Source organism: Zeugodacus cucurbitae, chromosome 5 (assembly GCF_028554725.1).
Source record: "Zeugodacus cucurbitae isolate PBARC_wt_2022May chromosome 5, idZeuCucr1.2, whole genome shotgun sequence".
Classification (NCBI taxonomy): Eukaryota; Metazoa; Arthropoda; class Insecta; order Diptera; family Tephritidae; genus Zeugodacus; species Zeugodacus cucurbitae.
The window spans coordinates 68832263-68857578 of record NC_071670.1 but is presented as its reverse complement, the minus strand read 5'-3'; the positions used below and the strand labels follow the sequence as shown (position 1 = coordinate 68857578).

Below are 25316 nucleotides of genomic sequence, written 5' to 3'. Positions count from 1 at the left end.
ATGGCCTTATTTTGATAATTAGGCTTTTGTGCTGCTTTATCTTAGGAGCTGCTGCGTAGGGGTTTCGTTAGAATTTAGTTGTGTGGGAGTATTCCGGCTAATTTTAAGATTTTATCCGCTTTCGAAGTAAAGTAGGAGTCCTGCTATTACTTAAGAATAAAAGAAGAATAATCTTGCCACTTCTTCTGTATCTTCTTTATATATGTATTTTATATGAAAACTCCTCTTTCAGCTTTAAAGTTTCTTTTTAACAAAAAATCGTTTTTTCTAAGGCTTTAATATTTTGACTTCAGCAAATTACCTTCGCGGCACGCTCCAATAGCGTTAAGCTTCGCACCCTGAGGGGACACTAGTTAACACTGTGTTAGTTAATCGGCTCCAAGTGTGTCATAATTTTTTTTGCAATACTCTTTGTTATTCTTTCTTTTTTCCTTTTTTTTTGCCAGTTTATATGCTAACTACATTCGCACTTCATATTCATAAGTGTTATGCCTTCAATAAAAATAAAAATGCCAAGACAAACTGCTTGAATTAAAGCATAAAAAATAGAAAAAGTGTGTTTACACCTATGACTAATCGCATGTTTGTACTCGCATATGTATAAGTATTATTTATGTTACTGCATATTTTATTTATTGTATGCTTATGCCAGCATAGGGGCAGAGAAGTTTGAGTGATATGTAAATTTCGTTGTGGCATGCCTGTCAAAAATGTGTCGCGGTAGGGCTCCACACGTTCGCGAGCCACATATTGCTGCATATTCATATTTCTACACTCATTTATGTACCTATATACAAAAGTGTTTTGAGTCGCGACATGAGCATTAAGCACGCACAGAAGTCTTGTTAAGTGGACATTTCAGACGTAAACGTGAACATGACGTGTCAACACTCGCAACTAACCTACATACACATTTAAATAAACCTTGATATATATATGTATGCATGTATGTACCATATGTGTAAAAACATAAATATTAGCTGACATGAAAATAAAAAATTGGCGAAAAAGAGTTTAAAGCAACGTACAATTTAACTTCTAATCTTTTTTCATATTTATGGCATGCGCCCTTTGGTTATCTGACCATTGAAGAACTGATAAGTTTTAAGGCGAGTTCGTTTTTTGAGAAAAATTATCACATATTTTTCACACGATCAGAGATTTGTCTGCCAATTAAGAAAAGAAGTTCTTAAAATAGTCGGAACACAGTTTTTGTAGTTCTGTAGATAATTATGGATATGGTATTACTCCTCAAAAAAAAAAAAAAATTATTAAATTGCATCGCTAAGCCATTCCTTCCATTATCTGTACAATCCTAACAACTTGATTTTGAATAAATACCAGTTGTTGTGAACCTGTAATTATAGAGTGATAGATTCTTAGTTCTCAAAATTTCATATAATTGCATAGAAGACCTTTTTTCGTTGATGACTCCACGATCTAACATAATGGGTCGATATTCACTTCTATCATCATTGGATGTAAGCCTAATACCGAATTTTAGAATAGTTCATTCCCGCCGTTCCTACGACAGTCAGGTCTATGTAACCAGTACGGACCCGGACTATTCTACCAAAGTATTGTTCAACAATCAACGGAAGCATTCCTCAGAATTATTTGGCGAATATATTTAACCGCCACACCAACAACAACAAGGCTGGTATTTTGGATTTTTTTTTTTTGATCAATTTTTAGTGGGAACTCAATAATAATAAGGCTCATGCACCAACATATGGTTCATGTGTTTCCTTCCACATAATGAAAAGGTAATTTGAAGTTTAACGCATAGAAGAAATTTGATACCAACGAAAACGAAGGACCAAGGGTGTCAATAGACTATTTCTCTTTCCAAGGTCTTCCAAAAATCGAAACTGCATATAGTCAAACACCGGAATTAGATTTGACCCAGCACTACACTAAAGACCACACTTCATTCATGTTCAGTTGTATTTTGATTTTCGATTTCAAATATTTTTTTTTTTCATTTTATATGAGCTAAGTATGACTCATACGTGAAAATATAAAAATTCGCCAGTAGATAAAAGTTCAATGATATATATCTAAATACATATGGACACATAAGGCTCAATGAATATTCATTACGGCAGTGAGCTCAATTCCACCCATTTGTGGTCGCACCCTTTACTGCATACTTAAAGCAAAATAAAACTCATTTTACGCTCAAACTTCATAATATATCCGTTATAAATGCACGCTATACACACACTCCACATACAATAGTGTATAGTTTTAATATTTGCACTTTTCCTTAAGTCTCAGCCGTGCACACATGATCATATGCATGCTTGACTATAAGCACTTAAGTACGAGCACACAATGGCTGAACGGGCAAGCGGGCAATTGCGCAGGAGTACGCTTGAATTTATTTCACATAATTGAAAATGATTTTACAAGTATTTTAGTTTTAGTTTTCTCCATTTTTTTGCATTTATTGCATTGTGCGCAGCCCGTGTGGACTTGGTGTGCCGGCGTATTAAGTAAGTGATTTTTAAGTGCCACTAAACATTTTTTTAACGGAAGTAATTACAATTGTAGTTGTGGCTGCATGAATGGCCGGTTGCTCGTTGATTTTTTAACGCCCCGACAGGAGTGTCTTCTTACGAGCGCCGCAAACACACACACACAGACAAGCATATGTGAATAGCGGTATAATAGTTCAAACATTTATGCATTCCGTGAGTACCATAACTGTTTAAGTGTTGTTAAAGCTTAGTACAAGCTTTTTTATAACGGTAGTTTATAACATGCATTTCGAGGATGTTGAACTTCAGAAGTGGCTGGTGAACTTGAATATTTTTTAAAGTGAGGAAATTCATGGGTAAATTTAATTTTTGTGAAGTTTTCTGTTTAAATTGTATCTGTTTGAATATTTATTTGAAGAATCTTACTAAAATTAGCTTTTGAAGTCATTTTTGTTAAAAAAAAAACAAAAAAGGTAATGTAAATATTTCAAAAACCTATATTAAGCCAACTCGTTGCCTTTTTAAAATAATATTCGAAAATATAGTTAGTGGTGATCAATTTCTCAGGGAAATTTCATTAATGACTACTTGATGGATTTATTATACAGCCAGTTCCATGCAAGGGATGTTTAATTCTAATTAATATGGAACAGTCTCATAGATTTATAGATATTTCACAAGACTTGACTTTTTATCTAACATTTAGCTCCGCCCGACTCAAGTTATTCTCTACTTGTTTAGTAATTTGGAAGGATAAGACTACCAGTATAATGTTTCATGTTTCAATTTCTATAATTCCTAACGAGAGTATTAAACGGGGACATCTCAGCAGCTGTCCTAGATTCACCAAGCGTTGGAAAATAGCCAATCGAATAAACAACCCGTTTGTTACTCCCAGTCTGTCCATTTGTCCGAGAAAGTTATAACTTTAGTAGAAATTAAGAAATCTTGCTTAAATTTGGTATACGTGGAACCTCGGAGAAGGTGGATATTTCATTCAGAGTGTTCTTTCTGGAAACTATTTGTTGTTCTTGAACATTAAAAAATTCTAGAATTTTTACACCCATTTGTTCCTATAGATATATACTTACCTTATTTATTCCTTCATATTCTCTTCAAATAAAAGCTTGATGCAAATTTTATATTTTAAATTTGAAATTCCACTTTATTTGTTTGCTTAGTTCTTTAGTTTAGTTAGTTTAGTTAGTTTAGTTTAGTTCAGTTTACTTTAATATTAATTTTTAATTTATTATTAAATTCAAATAAATATTGATACTTAGCATTAGTACATTTACGAATTCGCGCTGCAACTCCACTTCTCTTCTCTCCACGAATACAATTTATGTACTGTACTTTATTTTGTTTTATTTTAATATTATACATAAATTGAAGCGATTCTCAGCTTTCTACACTACACATGCGCACATGCTGCTTGTGTTTTGTTTCTGCTTTTGTTGTAGTAGTATTACTGCTAGTTAATATGGAGTAACGCTGCTGAATGCTACTTTTTAACTTTTTCATAGTTGCTGCTCTCACATTTGTTGTAGATAAATGTAATGTGTAGCGTTAGTTGTATTATATTTAGTTTATTTTATTTTTATTATTTATTTATATATATTATATATTTATATATTTTTTTATTTTTATTATATATATATTTTTTTTTTGGTTATGCCAATTTATTATTATTTATTTTAGACAAAACTTTTAGCTTATCAATGACTTCAAAAACAGTTTTTCTTTTGTTTAAATTACATTTTTAGTTTATTGAGTACTTTTAAGTCTAGCAAAAATGACGCTTATGAGAATGAGTATAATTAACTTACTTGCTACTGAGATATTTTACAAAGGTTTGTGGAGGAATTTAAACTGTGATATTTTTTATTTATTTTTAATTTAATATTTTATATATTTTTTAAATTTTTGATCAAATATTAATTGCTCGCCAATCAAAGTTGTGTGCTTGTGTGTGTGACTCAAGTTTAATATATTGCTGAACTCGTTTTTGATTCTACGGCACCGGAAATAACCATTTAAACAAAAAATATTAATAAATCTATTAATTTTTATGCGATTAAATAATTAATTTCTATTCATAAAAATATTTTATTTTTTTATTGAAAAAAATTCAAAATTAAATCTTTTTATTATATTTTTATATATTTAATTTTTTGTAATATTTCAGTATTTAAGCCTCACTCACAAGCACACAACGCAGCAAATATAATTTCTATAATTTATTTTAATTGAAAATATTTTATATTTTACAATAATAAGCATTAATTAATTATAGAATGGTGTATATATATATATATATATATATATATATATATATTCTCTTCACATTTTCACACACACGCACACTCAGCTGTCATTTACTTGTGTGTGTGTGCGTGTCTGTGTTTGCTCTGCAAACTAAATTTAAAATGCAATTTTCTGATTATTTGCCGATTAGCTGAAAACAATGGAGCTTACACACTCTTTAGCCGGCTTATGCTCAGCGCGCTCATGTTTATTAATTTATTCACACACTGGCACACACACACTAGCATGCCGGAAATGAAATATTTTCTACTTCATAATGTATTAGTAACTAGTAAGCACGCCTTTGTGTATGTGTGCTTGCAGAAGTAGTGGTTTTAATGCCAATTTGTTGTTGTTGCTGCCTAATGTCTGCTTAATGCATTATTAACTAATATTTTGGATATTTTTGCTCTCGCATATATTCCAGCTACAAAATGTGTCACACTTTTAATGCATTTGCAATTAGTCGCAATCTGCAAGCACACATCGGAAATTTGCATTATTTGTTGCGCCACTAAAAGCACTTGCCACATACACACACATACAGGCAACACTTGCCACACTCTCGTGCGCTCGCTTGCTTGAGTGGAATTTAATGTCCTTTGGCGCAGCAACGGCCACACAGACTTCTCTCAGCATATAACTGCCTGTGTGTGTGATGCAAGGTGTTTAAATTTCTTCTCTCACATTTGCATACCTCCAATAACGGTTCGCAAATAATACAGTGCGTCGCATTTGACCCCACTGCTCCAGCAGCTAAGCATTTCGCATTTGTTTGCCATTTGCAATTAAACTCCTTTATTTAGTTATTTATTAATTTAGGGTGTTCTTAGTTACTTCTATGTAGAATTATAAAATTAATATTTACAGTCTTATTTATGGTTTACAGTTAATTTAGCCTTCTCAGCCGTTATGCTTGCAGTTATTTTGCATTAATAGTTTAGTTATTTATGCGGCATTTAAGTATGTAAATACGCTTTTGTTTAGCTTATTAACTAAATAGTATTTAGCTACAGTACAATTTTATTGCGAATTATTGTAGTTAGCATTTAGTATTTATTTATTTTGTGTTGTTTTTGTAGGTCTATTTCTTATAGTTATTAGTAAAATGTCTCACTTTGTATTGACTGTTTCGTAAGTTGAGCGGGATTTGTGTAATAAATGCGGCAAATGGACAGTGAAGTAGATTTTATGAGGTGGAGATCACTGGCAATTCGTTAATTTAAACCAATTACTTAACGGTTTTAATAAAAAAGTATAAACAACTGTGAACATTTCTAATACAATCTGAGGGTAAATTCGCATTTAATTCCAATTCAGGAACTATTAACCTTTATTTTAGGACTCAAAAACAATTCTAATGAATAATTTTGAATAGGTCTCGAGATCTGCTATCAGACATATGTATTCATAGGAATGAATCCAACGAAGAAAGGGTGTCTCACGGTTCCAAAAATTATATAGCTCACGGAACACAAACGATTCTAATAAAATTATCTAAAATCTACAATCATAAGAAGGATATTTCTCTTAAGAGAAAAGGAATATTATATAACAACTTAAACTTGCTGCATTTGATTTTATATAATAATAGATTTCAAAGATATCCTCTGAAAATATATTTTTGCACGTTGGAAACTTCTTAAATGAAAATTTTTAGCAAACACAGTTTTTAAATGAACCGTTTGAGAACTTAAACAAAGACCGAACGAAAAAAACTAAGTGCAGCCTAAAGGTATGCTAAAGATAATTGCATGAACACAATGTTGCTTCGTTTGCTGCATCTTTACCTCTCTTTAAGTGCTATTTCAAATTAATCAATTAGAAAATTAATGGTGCAAATCATAATTATATCTCAGAGTTCAACCTCACCGACCATTTGCTGCATTTTAACCCATTTTCTATTGCATATATGTATTGTATATAAATTAGTTTGTATGATTACCTTTTGTGGGCCTGTGTTTGTAGCTATTTGTAAAATGACTGCTCAATAACCTTTGAAAAATCACTTATGTTGTAGTAGAGTGTGTGTATCACACAGATATTGTATTAACATGCTACGAACTATATTTTGTTGTTGCATGCATGAATGATGAATAGTACGCAGCGGTATATACTCATACTACTATTATATTTTCCGCAATCAAATACTGGCTTATTCAATATTCAATATTGTATGTATGTGTTTTCGTTATCTATGATTATGCTTTATGTAGTGGTAATAGTGTTCGGTATGTACGGTTATCCTACTGTTAATACTATCTACTTACTATCTGAGATGAATTGCTTGAATGTATAATGGTGTGTTGTTGGTTATTGCACGCAATACATACATATGACAGATGCGTATTCAATGCGATTGCGACTACTAAGTGAATTATTAAATGTCAATGAGAATATGAGTGAATATCTTGAATAATTGATTAAATGATTGAATATTTGAATGAAAGCATTATACAAGCATACATACATATATTAAAATGCATATGGATTTATGGAATGAATGGGCGTTTAAATACCGTTGAAGCCAAAAACACATACACGGATATATACAAATATAATATGCGATGATTGAAGGCAGTGATTGAACGCAGTGTTGCTTATGTGGCTGTATAAACTGTATGAGACGCATGTTGTGTCTGAATTAATGCATTCGTACGCCCTTATATTAATATAATTAATGCTGTTTCTTTATATGCTTTACGATGTATACAATCCTTCTTTCAAGCATACAAAGAGATACATATTTTGGTTAAAAGCAAAAGCGAATGAATCTATGCAAAAATGGTTGAACGCATGAATGTATAAGCAATTTCAATGCAAATACATCTTTGTATGTATCGCCTGTAAGATCGCATGAATGCGGGCATTACTTAAATGAAAGTCTCGTGGCAATGCTAATCTCTTAATCCTTCTTATATTGGCAGTAACTAACGCATAGAAATGTTGCTTTCACTTCAATCAATTTATGCTTCGTTTCTTTGTTTTCATTCAGCTTGTATGTACATTCTCCGGAGGTAAGGACTTAGTGAAGTTCTTGGGAATTTGGTAGTGCAGTGGATTTTTGTGGTTGGGGTCATTTGATTTTGTGCAGTTTTTTTTTCATAAAGCAAGCTTGTTGCTGGCAAGAAGTCGAATGGATATGCTGGAGAGTTCTTCCACGGAGATTGGAGTCAGTTTCTTAATTGAGTCAAATTGCTCAATTAATTAATTGACTCAATTAGTTAATTTAGACTCAATTAGTTAATTTAGTCAATTAGCAAATTGTGCAATTAGTTATGTTACTCAATTAAGTCATATTACTTATTAAATTCTTAAATGCAATAAATTTATTTCCATAATTTTATTACATTAGTCAGGTCGTAAAACCTTCAATGCAACAGAAGCTTCATTCCTGCATATTCCACTCTATAACTTGCCGCAACGCCATACTTATCGGTAAATGGAAGCGACTGGGGTTAATTTTTGATTACTGCTGATTTATACAATAATTTGGCAAACTTGATTGATTAATTTTTAAATTTTTTATTAATATTTTTATAATTTTTTTTGCACGCTAACTGCATTTTAAGCTTCTCCTAATTACTTTGATACACCTTATATGAAAAATTTTGTCTTATTTAGCCGAAATGTTTGATTAATTACTGATTCACTAATTTTAATTAACTCTCTCTCTCTCTCTTCTACTATACATATTATATGAGAAATGAATACACACATAAAAAAGCAAAAAACATTTAAAGCAAAATAATAGCATCTAGAAAAAACTTAACTAAGCAGCGTTGTCCGCATTTTCCGCACCGCACACCAACAAGAATGGCCGAAAAAAAGTAGTTCTCCTCAGCGCTTTAGTGGCTTGTGTGGAAAGTGCTTCGTCGCTTTATTCACACATTACATACATACAATTGTTGTTTGTTTGTTTTTAATAAGGAATATCGACGTGCTCATTTGTTGTTGTTTTTCGTATCGTATTAATTTTTTAAATCATTTTGATTTTTGCTTAAATTTTGTTGTTGATTTGTGTTTACGTGGTTGCTTTGCAAAAAACATGCAACACACTTGCGCAAAGGAAGCATTTCAGTTGTTGTTGTTCGTTCGTTTGTTTGTCTCTTTTTTAATTTCAATTTCAATTTTTTCAAATTTTATTTGTTGTTGTTGTTGTCGGTGTTGTGTTTTTTGCACTAGCGGAAACACAAATTCACATCAATTTTACACATTCATTTTAATGTACAAATATACGCGTACTTATGTAATTTTAATTTGATTAATTTTTTCATTTATTTTTTTTCTCTAATACAATTACGGTTAAATTTTGAATTTTGTTCAATATATTTTTTTTAATTTTTAATTTTTTGCCTTATAATTTATATGCCTAAAGTTTTGAGTTTCATGCCAAAATGTATGTTTGTGTTGTTTGTATGTATAAAATGGTTGTGTGTGTATGTGAGGGCGGGAGGCGGTGGCTTGCAGTTTGTAGGGCGCTTTACCATTTAAAAGCATGAAATTCAAGCCGGCTCAGCTATCTGACACATTTGAGCAACATTTCTCGGCAACATTTCTCTGCAACATTTCACCAATGTTGCTCATACGCACTGTAGTACCTCAAACTATACTGCTGGCATTACCACCGCATGTCCCACCCGAATAAGCCCCGCTTGATAAAGCACATAATCTGTAAACAAGCGTTGTTTTTGTTTTTAACATCTAATTATTTGCACACCAATACACACATATTAAAAAATGTTTGCTGTTAATGCCTTGCCTTCCTTTCTCCTCATTAATATTTTCACTAAAAAATTGGCTTAGTTTTGATTATGCGTCCTTCTAGAATAATGAAAAAATAATATGATTTTTTGCTTTTTCCTCGAATGCAGCGCTTTTTTATCTTTTTTTAATTCTTTTTTCTTTTTGGAAGCTTTCAATTTTTGTGTTTTTTTCTTTTTGGAAAATTTGAAGACACTTATAAATGAAGTTGGGTGTGTGTGCTTTAGGAGGTGCTTGGTAGGTAGTGTTAATGTGTGGGTTCCTATGGGGCAAGTAAGGGGGTTTTGACATTTATATAATTTAATTTTTATATAAAAAATGTTTGATTTGCGTAGCATAGTCTCTAAAGTAGCAACAAGCCGAAGTCAAATGTTAAAAAGCAAAGCACATAGTACATATCGTATTGCAAATTGAGCAATTAAGTTTACCACTACATTATGAGTATTTTAAATGGAAAATAATTATTCACGTACATTTTTGACTTTATTTTATTTAAAATTATATTTGTATTTTCTTTTTTTTAATTTTCAGAATTCTTTTTTGTGTAAATTTATATCGAATTGTCAGCAGTTGATGTTTTAAGGGTTTAAAAAGTGAAATTCCCCTAATCTGTATGTAATAAACAGTTGCTTTTGTAAAATAAACATTTGAGTATGTTTCTACCGGGTTTAAGACATTTTTGAAAGACAAAATATTTTTGTTGAATTTTTTGCTGTTAGAAAAAATAAGAATACGAAGTAAAGACAGATACTGAAGAGTTGGTCAAGTCTCAGACCATCACTTTTAATTCATACATGGTATACTATCCGCCCATAACTATCGATATCGCGCGCTTTTACTTTTTAAATAGATGAAATTATGTAAAATCCGTCTTATTTTTATCACAAAATAGTTGAAAAGAATCCAAAAAATAAATAAAAGGATGTATCAGACCTCTTCTGTGCTAAAATATTAAACTCCAAAATTTCCATGAAGAATCCTCATCTCAAACTAAACACTTTATTTTTCATTCCAATTTGATCTCTATGAACCAGCGGTTCAAACGCCAACTGCTGACACACAAAATTTCTAGCAATTAACATAATATAACGGCATTTATATGGTTTGCTTTATATACAATTTAAGCTTCAACTTGAAAGCTCACAAAACTTAGACTCTATAACTGTATATGTATTTTCAATGCATGCATACTCCATATGCACATACTCCCATTTGCTGTCAGTTGAAGTTTCTAGTAATTAAACTTGCACAAGCGCATTCAAATTAACACACGCACACATGCACATGCACACTTTTATACATACTCACACACACTCACGCATGCTTATAAGCGCACAGCCCAATCATACAGCATAGCGCATGCATAACTGTTTAATTGCAGCAAAATGCAAACGCAAATGAATGCAATCAACCGACTGTAAATAATGAATTATGGAATTTCGCATATTAAACTTAACTCTATTTAGTCTATAAATATATATATGTAGTTCTATATATATATATGTATTCATATGCTATGTATGTAGTGTGCGTGCCCCACACTGCGTGGACACACACAGTTTCAACTTGGCATCACATAAATGCATCGTAATTTCGCAACACATGATTATTTAGATTATTTAGAATGAATATTGATTTGTAGACTAAATGCTGATATTATGCGCACGAGTGTGACTGCACTCGCAAGTAGACTACACATTAGCTTATTTGCTTGTTTGTTTGTTTGTTCATATTCTAGGTAAATATGCTGGCTTAAATTGTAGGTTATGTCTATCTCAAAAAGTAGTCGAGAACATCTACAGAATATATATTTGTAAATTACTTTAGTTTGACGACAACGCACTGCACTTAGACGCTCTATATTTATACATATTAGTTGTAGACCTAATTTAATGCTTGTCCTTACAAAACTAGCGATATTTATATAGGTATTTTGTTTTTGTTTTTGTTTTTGCTTTTGTATGCCTAAGCAATAAGCTTACTTTCTGCTTACGTCTTTAATATATTATTTTTTATTTTTTTTTTGTTTTTGTAGTATATGTGTGTTACTTAATTCCTGTTTTAATCTCAATCAATACATGTCACTTATACGCCACGGCTTACCCCACACTCCATCTCCAACTGACTGACTAACTGACGCGCACACTCCCCTCGGAGCGCGCTTACACTTTGAGCGCATTTCTCGAGCAAATCGCCGGATTACTACACACCTCCTCCGCGGCGCCGCGCTCGTACTCCTCCTCCTCGTCGCTGCTGCGCTGATAGGCCAGCGACGTCGCGCCCAACGCGCCGCCTGCAAAAGCAGCCGCGCCAGCACCTCCTACGCCGCAACCAGGCCTACCGCCCTCCATGGCTTTTCGTGCCGCCGCCTTGTTGTTGGCATAGCGCATTGCCACTTCGGCAGGCGCCACCGACATGACCGCATGTGCAGCCTCCTCGGCTATTAGCATGGACTTCTCAAACGCCAAGTGCCGGCGCCGCAGCATGCAGCGCAACGCGAACAACACACACGCCAGCATAATGATGCCCGCGAACAAACCGAAAATGATTGGCTTGTGCATATCGATAACGGCCGTGTGCAGCATGTTCAGATCGGGTTTGTGCATCGGTTCAATCAGGCTGATGTCGCTATCATCGGAGTGCCAGTTGAAAATGAACTTGCTGTGTCTATTCAACGCTTCAACGGACTGATCGTGATCATCATCGTGTTCGTCGTATGGCAACACGGCGGTGTTATCGACGTCGGCAGCAATGTAACCATTGGAATGCGAGACGCTGTCTGCGTCCATATCGTCATTGTTGCGCTCGAGTCCATTGTTGGTAATGTGTTGGGGTTGTTGTTCGTGTTTGTTGGGTGCGTATATTCTGCTGTCGATCGTTGTTGTCGAGATTAATGTGGCATCGGGAGCTTGAGTTTTATGTTGGCCACTATGGTCATGCGCAATCACCGCCTCGGATGTGTCAATGCTCAGTGGCAGCGAGCGGGACATGAAACCGGTGAGCTGTGGGATGAAGGGAAAATGTATATGAAATATTATAAAAGATCTCTTTGAGAGGTAATCTTATATTTTTTAATGATTGAAACTCTTGATCTATCTGAAAGCTATAAGGAAAATAATTGGATAGATTATTTAAATTTGTTTGTAGGTTGCCACATATACCGACATATAGAGTCAACATATAGCTATCAGGATGCTATAGCAGATCTCTCAAATTAAAGCTAAAACTATATTGTAGGCTCCTCCTATTTGTATACACTTCCCGCTTTGACTGTCATTCTAACCTTATTCACAACTATACAAAGTCTCGCTCGGAAAATTTAACTAACTAACAATCTGAAAGCCATTCAATTCGCATTCCAATTATTTACTGCCATTCAACAAATTTAATTACTTTCAAATTTCTGACTAAAACTCATTTATTATCGCGCCTACACGAGGCAGCAATTTGTGTGAACAGCACCAAGCGTTTCTAACAGCATTTTCCACGTCTTTCAATTAACGCTACACCCACGAGCAGCTGTGGCGCACACTTGACACTAGCTCGCTTATCGCGAGCATGCATCATGCCGGCCATGACAGCACGTATTTTTCCGAATTTTGCGGAAATATTTACCGAAAAAAATTATTAAAAATTCGCCGAAGCGATAGATGGTGCCACAGTGGCATGTGGCAAGCGACGCGTATGCGGTAGTTAATGATTTAAAAGCTTGTCTCAAACAAGTAGCTATAGTTTTACGTTAAATTTAGTAAAAATAAATATTTTTCCTGAACTCACCTTATTCTTGCAGGTGACCTTCACGCGATACTTTGTGTCCGGCCACAGCGATAACTGCACATTCGATGACTCGGTCAAAAGATTACCCATCAGTCCACCGCCGGATACCTCCCAGCTGATGAGACACTGATTAGGCGTATTTAGCGCATCCCAGGCGATGTCGACGAGCACCAATGAGTCTTGTTGCAACATCGAAACTGTGTGCAACGTCCAAGTTTCCTGAATTGGCTTATTAATTTTGGATGATTGTTGGGTTTGTAATTGTTGTTGTTGTTGTAACTGACGTCTTTCTGCATTGGGTGTAGTTGTTGACAGCGTGGTAGTTACACTTGTTGTGGTTGTTGTTGTCGAAGTTATTGGTGTTGCACAATTCAAATAGCACTGTAAATAAAAAGAAAAGGATAATTTTTTTAACTTTTTGTTTTACTTAAGTCTGGAAATAGAATGTAAAAGTAAAATCTTTTTTTTTATTTTAATATGAAATAGCGAAAATACAGTTCCGGAGGTGGTGCATTATACGCTGAAATTTCAGAAGTAACTGATTATTGGAAATATTGAAAATGTTCGTGATTTTTGGCATACGATTTTAAGCATACGATCAATGAGAATAGTTATACGTGTCTCGATAGTGTCCGCTGTTGTTCGAAATCTTTCTAGTTACAGTATCAGGAAAATTAGTAAAAAAAAACATTTGAGATCAAATTCTCTCTCTATCCCTTTCTAGCTCTCTCTATAATAATGCTTTGGCATTTCGTTGTTCTCGATCAAATTTATGGATCATATGGATTGTGGCTCGCATATTATCAGAGAAAAATGTGAGAATTTTTTGGCGTCATTACCACGGAAGTTGATCATATGTAACCTGAATGAGTCAAGAACAACATCCGTCAATGATCTGTCACCTCAGTAGCACCAAATTATTTGAGAAATATATAATACTGCTAGAATCAAGTCTTTTCGCGAAATTATTCATGCAACGCTTAGATATCACTGTGTTGTTCAAAAGCATGTCAATCTCATTAAATTATTAAAAAACTTCCCAGTGGCATTTTAGACTTTATTCAGGGAGATTATGCATGAACTTGAACAAGAATTTTACGAGTATATTTTTGAGAAGCTGCTGAATGTGAACAATATAATTAATTATTTTCATTTTGTACTTTTGCGTGTCATATGGGACACAATCTGCCAGCAACAGATCTATTTATGAAGGACTAATAAACATTTGTCAGTGATAAAATGTTTGCAGTAATTAAGTGATGAATCATTAAGAGATATACGCATACGAGGATGATATATGTGTGCTTCATATATCAGTGTGCCATTATTCTAAAAACTATTTACATATAATATATGTACATACATATTTCACTACTACAACTAACTATTGAGTTGCCTTGCTGCTCATTTAAAATTGAAAATATAAGATTAATATAAGTAAATAAGTAAGCTGTCTTCTTCTTCTTCATACAATAAGATGCCTTCATTCTCAATAAATTCTTTCAACAACTCATTTCATAGAACAGCTAAGAAATTACTATATGTACTCACTGCCTTTGTGATTACTTCCAACGAACCGACGCACTGAGCGCACTCTCTGCCTTGCAGTCTACTGTAATTAATCACGTTCTGACAATAATGAGCTGAAATGTAATTTTCTAAGCACAACAACTTCCCTAAGTGAATAGCAAAACTAACAGAATCGCATTAAGTGAAAAGTTCTGTACGCCAAAAATCAATTTAAAACTTTAGTTCCTTAATTCACAGCGCAAGAGCTCTCGCATATGTTCCACACAAGCAAATATGAATATATGTATATTTACCGAAATTAGTTTTAGGAGTGGAGGCTGGCGTTGCTTATGCCCGCAACTATTTACACGCTGACATACTTATTAATATTTTCGCAGTTGTAATCTGTGCGTACTTACACATGTAATGCTTACAGCAGGCGAATAAATAAATATTACTACGCTCGCAAATGACATGCACGCCTGCGGCTGAGTACAAAAGCAAAAACAAAAACAAAAAATATACAGCGAATATTATTAGCATATTTGTTTTTGAGCTAATCCCTGCATTTGCTTTTTGGTTAATGACTTATTGCCCGCAGCATACAAAGCAATCAGCGAATGTGAAATTGCCACTGTCGCCTTGGCGCCCAATCCACAAACAAGATACACGCATGGATATATGTATATAAATATTAATACAGAGAGACTCTGTGCTCCACTCATTGCTTTCATATCCTGCTTGTCCACGCTTTTCCAGCTCCTTGCTGGCGTAAAGATAGCCAGCTAGTTAAATGCGGATACTCCTAGGCACATTTCCTTCATGCCTTCCCTTCAGCAGCCCTACATGTACGCTTCACAATTTACTTGCTGCTGATTTTCGCAAGTAATGCCCCTCCATGCAGCACCTGCTTCGGCTGCTGGAGAACGGTTGAGGGTTCCATGAAGCCAGCTTCTTTAGGTGGACTCATATGCATGAATATATGTATATGCATATGTGTATGTAAGTTGTGTTTTTCACATGATCATATATCAACTTTTATTAATTCGAATTGCTTTCGCGTAGCGCCGATTTGTGGTTGTCTGCGGCACAAGCGGTTGCTGTAATGCGAGCGAGGTAAATAACTAATAGTGCCAGGTAGTGTAGTTCGAGCCTCAAATGCACCCATATGAATTCACACAGCTTCCCTAGACATACTATATATACATATATATATGAAAGCATGTGTGAGCTGCCACAGCACCCTGCCTGTGTTCCAATCAAAAACTACTCCTGGCATTCCCTTCCCCCACCCCTGCCTTGGCATTCCAGGCAACCCAGTTAAGCCATCCAATTTCTCCGCTGTTATTTATGTGCACAAACAGACATTTATTTGTTTAAGCAAAGCTTGCTGCTGCCTCTTCACCGCCGTTGTTCACGGCTCATGTATCTGTCTTGTATTCCTGTATTTATAAAGCTCCGCTTGTGTCTGTGTTGTGCTGTCTCTCCGTTTGCCTGTATAATTGTGCGGCTGTTTGTTTGTTCGGTTGTGTGCTCTATGCTTGTGTTGCCTTAAGTTGTGCTCGTAAATCGTCTTTATTACGATTATGTTTGTTTATTGCAATAATTTATGTGATTTGCGGTTTTTGTTGCTCACCAATTTACGTTTGTTTGCCTTTTCCGTGTTTTATTAGTTTTAACTTTTTTATTTCCATTTTGATTTCAAGTGTAATTTTTTATCATTCGCAATTTGAGGTTTGCTTTCTGCTTCAACGCTTTTTGATTGCCATTTTCCCCACTTAAATCAGTATTTTTTGGTGACTTTTTTGCTATAAGGCCTGAGTATGGCCATATTGACGTATGGCCCTTTTGTATATTAGATTTTTAAGATTTAGACAACTTAATTCCAAAACACAGTTATTTTTTAATTATTTGAAGTTCTTGCTCATATAATAGATTGTATTAGGTTTTTTTAGCTCCGAAACAATATTTAATCGTTTACCAGATCCAGCTATACTGATTCAGAGAGCCCTGATTTTTATTAGTTTAAGCGCAAACTACTATATACTGTATACCTTTGGTCTTGAAGATTTGGTATTACCTATAGGTTTGAATTGAAATTTTTCATAGATATTTGAGTGATGTATTTGAATTAAATTTACAATTAAAATTTGTATTATAATCGAAACGACTGTGTCGCCAGGGTCAACCAGATGTAATCAATATAATGTGGCAATGATAGATCAGGATGTTCTACTATAGAGTAAGAACGAGGTACTTGTTTGAAGTTAGAGAACATCCCATTCATTCATTTAATAATAATATTTTATCTAGTAAATAAAGCTGACTTTCTGAGGAACAAAAGTAAAGATTAACAAGTAAGGAAGGGCTAAGTTCGGGTGTAACCGAACATTTTATACTCTCGGAATTTATTAATTATTTAACTATATTTATATTATATAATACACAATTTGACCCACATATTCCTCTTATATATTGTATAAAGTCCTTTGAAAATTGGAAACCATAATATTAGGCTAGAAGCACCGAGGTCCTCATGTTCGATATATGGGGCCTTGACCTATGGTCCGATTTCGGCGATTTTTAGAATGGGGCTGCCACACTATTAACATAGAATTTGTGCAAAGTTCTGCACCGATATCTTCACTTGTGCTTACTTTATATATTGTAAAGTAAACGATTCAGATCGTCTTCAAAGTTCTGGTATATTGGAAGAAGGCGTGGTCGTGAAGCGATTTGGCCTATTTTCACAAGATATCATTGGGATGTAAGGAAACTATTAAAAACCAAGTTTCATTGAAATCGGTCGAGTAGTTCCTGAGATATGGTTTTTGACCCATAAGTGGGCGACGCCACGCCCATTTTCCATTTTGTACAAAAATCTGAGTGCAGCTTCCATCTGCCGTTTCTTGTGTGAAATTTGGTGTTTCTAACGTTTTTCGTTAGTGAGTTAACCCACTTTTAGTAATTTTCAACCTAACTTTTGTATGGGAGGTGGGCGTGGTTATTATCCGATTTCTTTCATTTTTGGACTGTATTAGGAAGTGGCAAAAAAAACGACTGCAGAAAGTTTGGTTTATATAGCTCTATTGGTTTTCGAGATATGTACAAAAAACTTAGTAGGGGGCGGGGCCACGCCTACTTCCCCAAAAAAATTACATCCAAATATGTTCCTTCATAGAACGATCCTTCATACCAAATTTTATTTCAATAGCTTTATTTATGGCTTAGTTATGGCACTTTATGTGTTTTCGGTTTTCGCCATTTTGTGGGCGTGGCAGTCGTCCGATTTTGCTCATTTTCGAAAGCAACCTTTCCAGGGTACCAAGAAATAAGTGTGCCAAGTTTCATAAAGATATCTTAATTTTTACTCAAGTTCCAGCTTGCACAGACGGACGGACGGACGGACAGACAGACATTCGGATTTGAACTCCACTCTTCACCCTGATCACTTTGGTATATATAACCCTATATCTAACTCGTTTAGTTTTGGGTGTTACAAACAACCGTTATGTGAACAAAACTATAATAATCTCTTTAGCAACAGTTTTTGCGAGAGTATAAAAAAAAATCACCGAATTCGCAGTGTAAAGAATATTAAAAAATTATGGGTAGGATTAGATCGAAGGATTTTCTAAGAACCGAAGATCTTTGAGGTTAGTGATACCCTGATAAATAAATCCAAAAATTTTGTAGATAGTACCCTCTCTCTTTACAGAATTATTCTTTTTTTTATAAAGTGTTAGAACAAATGCCAGTTACAGCTTTGAACCAATTAAAATATTACAGAGAACATCATAAGCATATAAATAGAAGAAAATTATTACAGCTATCGAAGGCGACTCGCGAGTTGCTTAAAACTAGATTAGATTTTATAACGGATATCTTTCTTTCGTGGCCTTTTTCAAACTTGTTACAATATAAGAGATCAGAAGAGCAAATGTAGAAAATATTTTTTGCAATTGTTGTTGTTGTAGAGGCAAAAAATATTCCGTAAAATTTGTGAAAAATGTTGTCGAGTTGTTTGTTCTTGGTCGAATATTAAACTCCGCTACAGTCCGTTTACTTAAATCCTACGGTTCTGGTATCGCTGCTGGTATCACTAGACTTCTACTTTAAGCCCAATTTGGTTTCGATTTGATGATGAGAAAGAAAAAGTTGAAAACACCTGATTATATTTTCATATTATATTCATATTCTCATTTTAACTGTACTCAAAGCAACACAATTACCACTTGATAGATGAAGGCCACCATTCTTAAAAATTAATTGAAAAATTTGAAATATGAAATATCTGCACTTGTAGCCAAAAGAACACCATTGAGCGCGCGACAAACCCATGTAATTGCTAAATAAACATAAATAGTCATTAATCTTTGCTAAGTGCAAAACGCAATGCTGAACTCAAGAGCACGAGTGTGTGAGACATGGTGTTGTGAAACTGTGAAAAATTCTCAGCTGGCAACACGGTCGCACTTGTGTTACCCACTGTGGCATTCACTTTTAATTTTTCACTCATGCTGCCCCGTTTGCAGGCGGAAAAAATTAATAATAAACTGTAGTTAACTAAAAGTGGGTAATAAGCTCTCGGAGCTGCGGACTCGTGAGTGGAGCATTCACCAGCGCAGCTGAGACGCTTTTAATGTATTTACATATTATAATATATATATATTTTCCTGCAGTCGCACAGCTGTGCCCCTAAATCACACAGTCACCCGCGCAGAACGCGAACACAAGCAATGGAGCTCAGCAGAGGGAGAGGCGTTCGCGCCGCTCCGCAGATGGGCAAGTGTTGAAGCGTTGAATTGGCTGTGGCATTGTGGCAGGTAGGCATAGACAAAAATATATAATAAAAATAAAAATGCATGAGGAAAACAAATATTTTTTGTGCAGCGGCAAGACATGACTCCGGCACACATTTACATACATACATATGAGAGTGTGGCTGTCGAAATGAAATGCAAAATTTTCCAAAAGACAAAATCATAAAACAAACCAGCCAAAGCACCAGCTTAGCGGCAACAACAATGACACTCGTATAAATAAATAAATAGTTGTTGCTGGTGATGCCACACAGTCCAACGCGACGGAGCTCCGCTTGTTGTCTGTCGCCTTTTGTCTGCTCAATGCGCTGGTCTTGCTGTCCGCACAGCCTTCAGGGGGTCCATCCGCTTGCTGTTGACTCGCCTTGTTTGTTGTCTGCAATCGTGCTACAAGCTGTGATTACAAGCAGCAACACACACACATACACACATATGAGAGCCTCTGTTGGTTGCTGCGAACGCCTGCACCAGCAACAATGCATAGCGGCATTTTAAATTATTAATGTGTGCCACAGAAAAACTACAAATATGAATTCGCTGAAGATGCATAAACCGAAAGTATTGCCGCTGCAGCAACTTGCACGGCAATAAAAATAATATTATAAGCAAATATAGTTAAGGCATTAACAATATTTACCAATGTGCCAAGCCCCGCTTGAGCATCGAACAAAACCAGTTGGTGGCCAAATGAGTTAGCTCGCTTGCCAGCAGTCGCTAGCTGTGGTGATTTTTGGCTGGTGTGCCTTGCTAAACAACCAACTAAGTAGCTGGCTGAGTGGCCAGTCTGTGGGTTGCTTTGCTTAGTTCGAGTTCGCAATTGTTGCTGGCTCCTCAGCCAATATCGCAAATCACTATGGCAGCCTGCTTCCAGTGGGGGTCGCTCTACAGACAGGCAGGTATGCAAATATGTAACTTTGTACTTATGCACTTGTGAAGTGCTTTCCTATCGTTAGCATTTTCAGTGATTAATTACTTTCAATTCGAGTGGTTTTGGAGGTGTCAGTTTTTTTCTTGGAGAAACAATCTGCATATTGATTTGTCTATGTATAAATGTATATATAATAATTAGAAATACATATAAATAAATTCTTCTGTACCCAAAATAATTAGAGGGGATTTCACACCATTTGAGGTGGACCAACCCTCGAGTTCTCTTGGGACACTTGAGAAGTACATACATACATAGAAATGACTTGATAAATAAGGTACAATATTAAGTTTTTAAAACTTGCATTTCTCGAGATCGGAATTATAACATTTTGTCCAGAAGTCACGTACTTAACTCTCGCTAAAGAAATTCAAAATCTTTGCTTATCCAAAGCATCTAATCATACTGCTCGCAAGATGTATCAGGTTAGTACTTATTTTTTCTTTAAAATTCGATAGCTATAAATATTTAATTTTAACTATCTTCTTAGTACAAAGCCTATACACATTCCTAAGATTTAATCCAGTACTAACTTTCTTCCGCCAATTTTACTTAAATTTTCACAAATTGAGGTCATAAACACGCTTTGAATAGCTTAGCCGTTAAAGAATGTTGTTAGTAAATAAATATTCACACTTCTAGCTGAAAACCTTTAGAATATACACACAATATATAATAAACGAAACACAACTTTCGAAGCTTAAAAGATTGTCGCAGCGTGTGAAAGTTGCAATAAAGTTAAATTTGCTTCTCACATGCAAGCTCCACCACCGAAATAAAGTTAATAACAGGGAGCAAAGCGCCGCTATTTTAGCTACCAAAATGCCGTTGGCGCTTAATTTCGCTAATATTGTGGGTCATAAACATTAACGCTTGAGACGGAATGTATGTAGGTTTCAAGGAAATCAGAACAATACCACAAAATTATAATTCCTTCCTTATATTATATTCCTTTGATCTAAAGTACGTATTTAGCAACACCTTTTTAGCATGTTATTAAGACATTTTCACGTATTTTGTGAATAATAAAAAACAAAATTTTTGTAAAAAAAAACTGGTCAGTAAAAGTCGGGAACTAGAGGCCGGACTCTATGCATACTTTTAGGAGGAATGACATTTGGGCGGTCTTGTAACGAGTAATGTAGAGCATTGAGGAAGGTAATATAATTGTAACGAAACCCATTCTAAATAAACAGGCCACAATGGACTGCGGGTTGGTGCGGAAGCCCGTTTCAACTCTACTAAACTTGAGTTGAAAAAATGAAAAGCCGAGTTTCAGTCATTACCGATTTAACCACTAAATATATTATTGTAACTACATATATATTATGAATACTTTCTACCTAGAGTTGACATACCACACTTTTCCTTAACCGAAGATGGAGCCAATTGTCGGCTTTCAAAGGGGTCAAATGTATAGCAATTTTTGATTGTGGAATGTCAATGTCGATAATCTAAGTAGCGAATGCTTTTAGCAAGACCATGCCACGAACCATCATCACTTCAAGAAATGGCGTTATTAGTTGACGATCAAGATCAAGGATTCTTAATATAAAATTTGCATAATAGCAAAGCCATAAATTGGAAACTATTTTTTTTTTAATAAAATATTGAAAAAGTGTTTCATTAATTGAAGCTAAAATTAGCATTATATATTGAAATAATATTTTTAGGATCTAAGAAACTTTGACAATGGTAAGAATTAAAAAATAAAATGATTGACTATTGTTGTATTTGACGAATTTGGAATCACACTACTATCAGAAAGTTCTACGCTCATTATTGGTAAGTCTATAGAACAGTAATTACTTTATACAGACAATAATTATAGCCCTTTATTCAAATATCTTTATTTTGACAAAGCATATAGGTTTTATTATCCTAATACATACATCTCTTGGATATCAATCAATATATGTACATATAATATGTATAGTTTCCCAACAAAGCCGCTGAAACAGACCGTTGAATAGCAACTGGTAATTCTAAATTACGTAAATTGCTGTGGACATTTACGTGTTTTGTTCGTAGTATGCTTGATTAGTTGAGCAAATATGCATTTCACACACACACACACACATACATATACATACATACCTTTTGATAAAAGCACAGAATGTGCAACATTTAAAGCAAACTGTTTAACGGCAAATTTCGCTCGCATAGTTACCAATCAAGCAATCAATTGATTTGCCAGCAAAAAGCTATCATTGAAATTAATTGCAATGAAATTGTTGTAAAATGACAAAGCACCGTTATATGGTAATGAATACAAACAGCAGTTGCAGCATATATATACATATAACATGCATCGTGCAACATTCAATTCTCGACGGTGCCGTTCATTATGCCAGTGTGAAGTCAATTGCCGCTGACGCCGTAAGCCAATTGAAATCAAATGCCAGACGGCATGAAGTATTTATTATGCATATTAAACACACACACTCAAGCACTAACAACAAGTACTTGCAACCCGCATATGTCCACGTATGTGTTTATGAAGGTATTGGGTGGCTTGCATTAATCTCTAATGAGAACGCTGAGTGGTTAAGCGCGAGGCGACCCGACGCGGCTCATTATCACAATGTTTTCATTTATTAATTGCAAGTAAATAAATGTCGAAAAACGACAAAATAAATAATGTTGCTAAAATCAATAGAAATTCATTTGAAAAATGCACTTAATGACAGCCGAATAATGCAAACTCCAAAAAAAAAGGAAAACAAACAAATGTGTTCAATGAAAGCAATAAATTTGCAGACAAAGCTGCAATTGTGCTGAAATAAACATGAAATAAACAAAGCGGTGCACAAAAAACTTCAAACTAACTGACTGCTTGTGTAGAATGAACGGTGAATTTTTAATGACGCGCAATTACGGTAATTTATTACAAATGGTCAGTTTTACATGGCTCATTATGTGTTGCAGACAACAACAACGATTAATAAAATACAAATGTATTTGCTCGCTTTAATCATAGATGAACACATGTATATGACTGTAGGCTACAGTAACGGGTAGTTCAAACACTGGCTAATTGAAAAAAATTGTGTCTACTTTGCTACAAGGTGCAACTTACTTCAGATAGAATCAGGGCACAGTATGCTAAATGGCCCTAGTAACCCGACTTATGAAAAGTCGGTATTATAATATCGACTTATTTAGTAATGGAACTCATGTGAGTATAAGGTCGTTGGAAAGTTACAGATAATTGTTAGAATGAAACTGGAGATGTCGTTAAAAATTACACATTCATTTCATTATTAATATATTGAGAGCTGGTAGGAGTTACCTTGATTACCTGAAACTTGCTTTAACATAGAACTTTAAGTCATTGCAGGGTATTTTCTTCCGGGGATAATCGTATAATTTTGAACTTTTTACACTCAGAAACATAAATTCCAGTAATAGGAATCTGGACTAGTCACTGTCTGATTGACACGAGGCACCTAAACTATGGAGGAATCAATGAAATACATCTCTTGTCGGTTCAACAATACTAAGTTTGACACATCTCGAGTCTTTCATTTCTTAAATTTCACAGGCATATTTTTTGGTATTCAAAATTGTAAATTAGCAGATTTTTCGGGAAAAGTCTTCAAGTTATCACACCTTCTATAATTCAAGAATTATGGTACCGCAAAGCACAAAATTGAAGTAGTTCAGTAAATTCAGTCAAAATAGTATAACCTAACCTAATATCACTCTATTGTTTATATTAAATATAAAATGCATTCGAACCACCTTTTACAGTGCAGCATCATCGGCAGCCATTGACCACACTTGCGCACTTTGGAGAAGAAAAAACTTTGAACCAACAAACAACTGGCAGACGGTCGGGCAGCTAATCAAATGTCCCGTCAGACAGCTGGTCAATCAATATGTAGTTTTCCCACTGGATATATTCAAAACAGGTGTTACTTCTAATGCAACAACACTACACATGAACAACACTTGCCACAACAACAATGTTGACAACAACAACAAATGTAGATACACAGCTGTCGCCGAAACGTATATTTTAATTGCGTACGCGTTAATGCAAATTCACCGTTACACCGGGGAGAACAGCAAATAATTAGGACAGTGAATTAATGAAAATTGTACTGCAACTGCAGCCGTGTGTGGTTGTTGTTGCCGTTGGCGACAGATCCACATATTCGCATTTGTAATTAACATTAAATGAAATTACGAATTGCATGCGCATCTGTCAATGTTGCCAGATGACAGAAATTATTAAATTACAACTATGAGAGTTGCAGTGGAACATGTTTTTATACGAAAACACACTTCTAGGATAGTTATTTGTCAGTTGTTTTTACTTGATTAGAAACATAATCAAAGAAATAGTAGTTTAAAGGGATTTGAAAATAATTGTGAATGGAATTCGAACTGATGTGTAGACTTGATCAACAATTATATTTATTGATAGAATCTAAACTTTTTGGAAATAGTTCCCAGGTGAGGGTATCAAAAGGACTCCGTGATGGAGAAACTTAATCTGAAACTGAAAGTCGTCAAAATATTAGAAATATATAAGCTCGCTTCATAATCCCAGAGGAAGACATCGGACACCAAAGACTAGAGGTCGTAATCAAGATTTAGCTCATTACAAATTAAATATAATTTCATGATCGAATTTTCTTCATTTTTCTTTTATAAATTAACCCACGCAAGAAACGGGAAACATTTGAATTGCTTGTTTCAACCCGTGCGAAGCCAAGCGAC

General features: G+C 34.7%; 1 protein-coding gene across 1 annotated transcript in view; it reads right to left on the bottom strand.

Annotated features, from left to right (window-relative positions):
* Nucleotides 1-5018: 5018 nt before the first annotated feature.
* Nucleotides 5019-25316, bottom strand: part of LOC105215363 (uncharacterized) — a 109151-nt gene continuing 88853 nt past the window's right edge. The window contains exons 4-5 of the mRNA XM_011189229.3: nucleotides 13329-13709; nucleotides 5019-12553 (exon numbers count right to left, since the gene is read on the bottom strand). Of these exons, the coding sequence (XP_011187531.1) occupies nucleotides 11714-12553; nucleotides 13329-13709 (1221 nt within the window). The 3' untranslated portion in view covers nucleotides 5019-11713. The remainder of the gene's footprint in view (nucleotides 12554-13328; nucleotides 13710-25316) is intronic.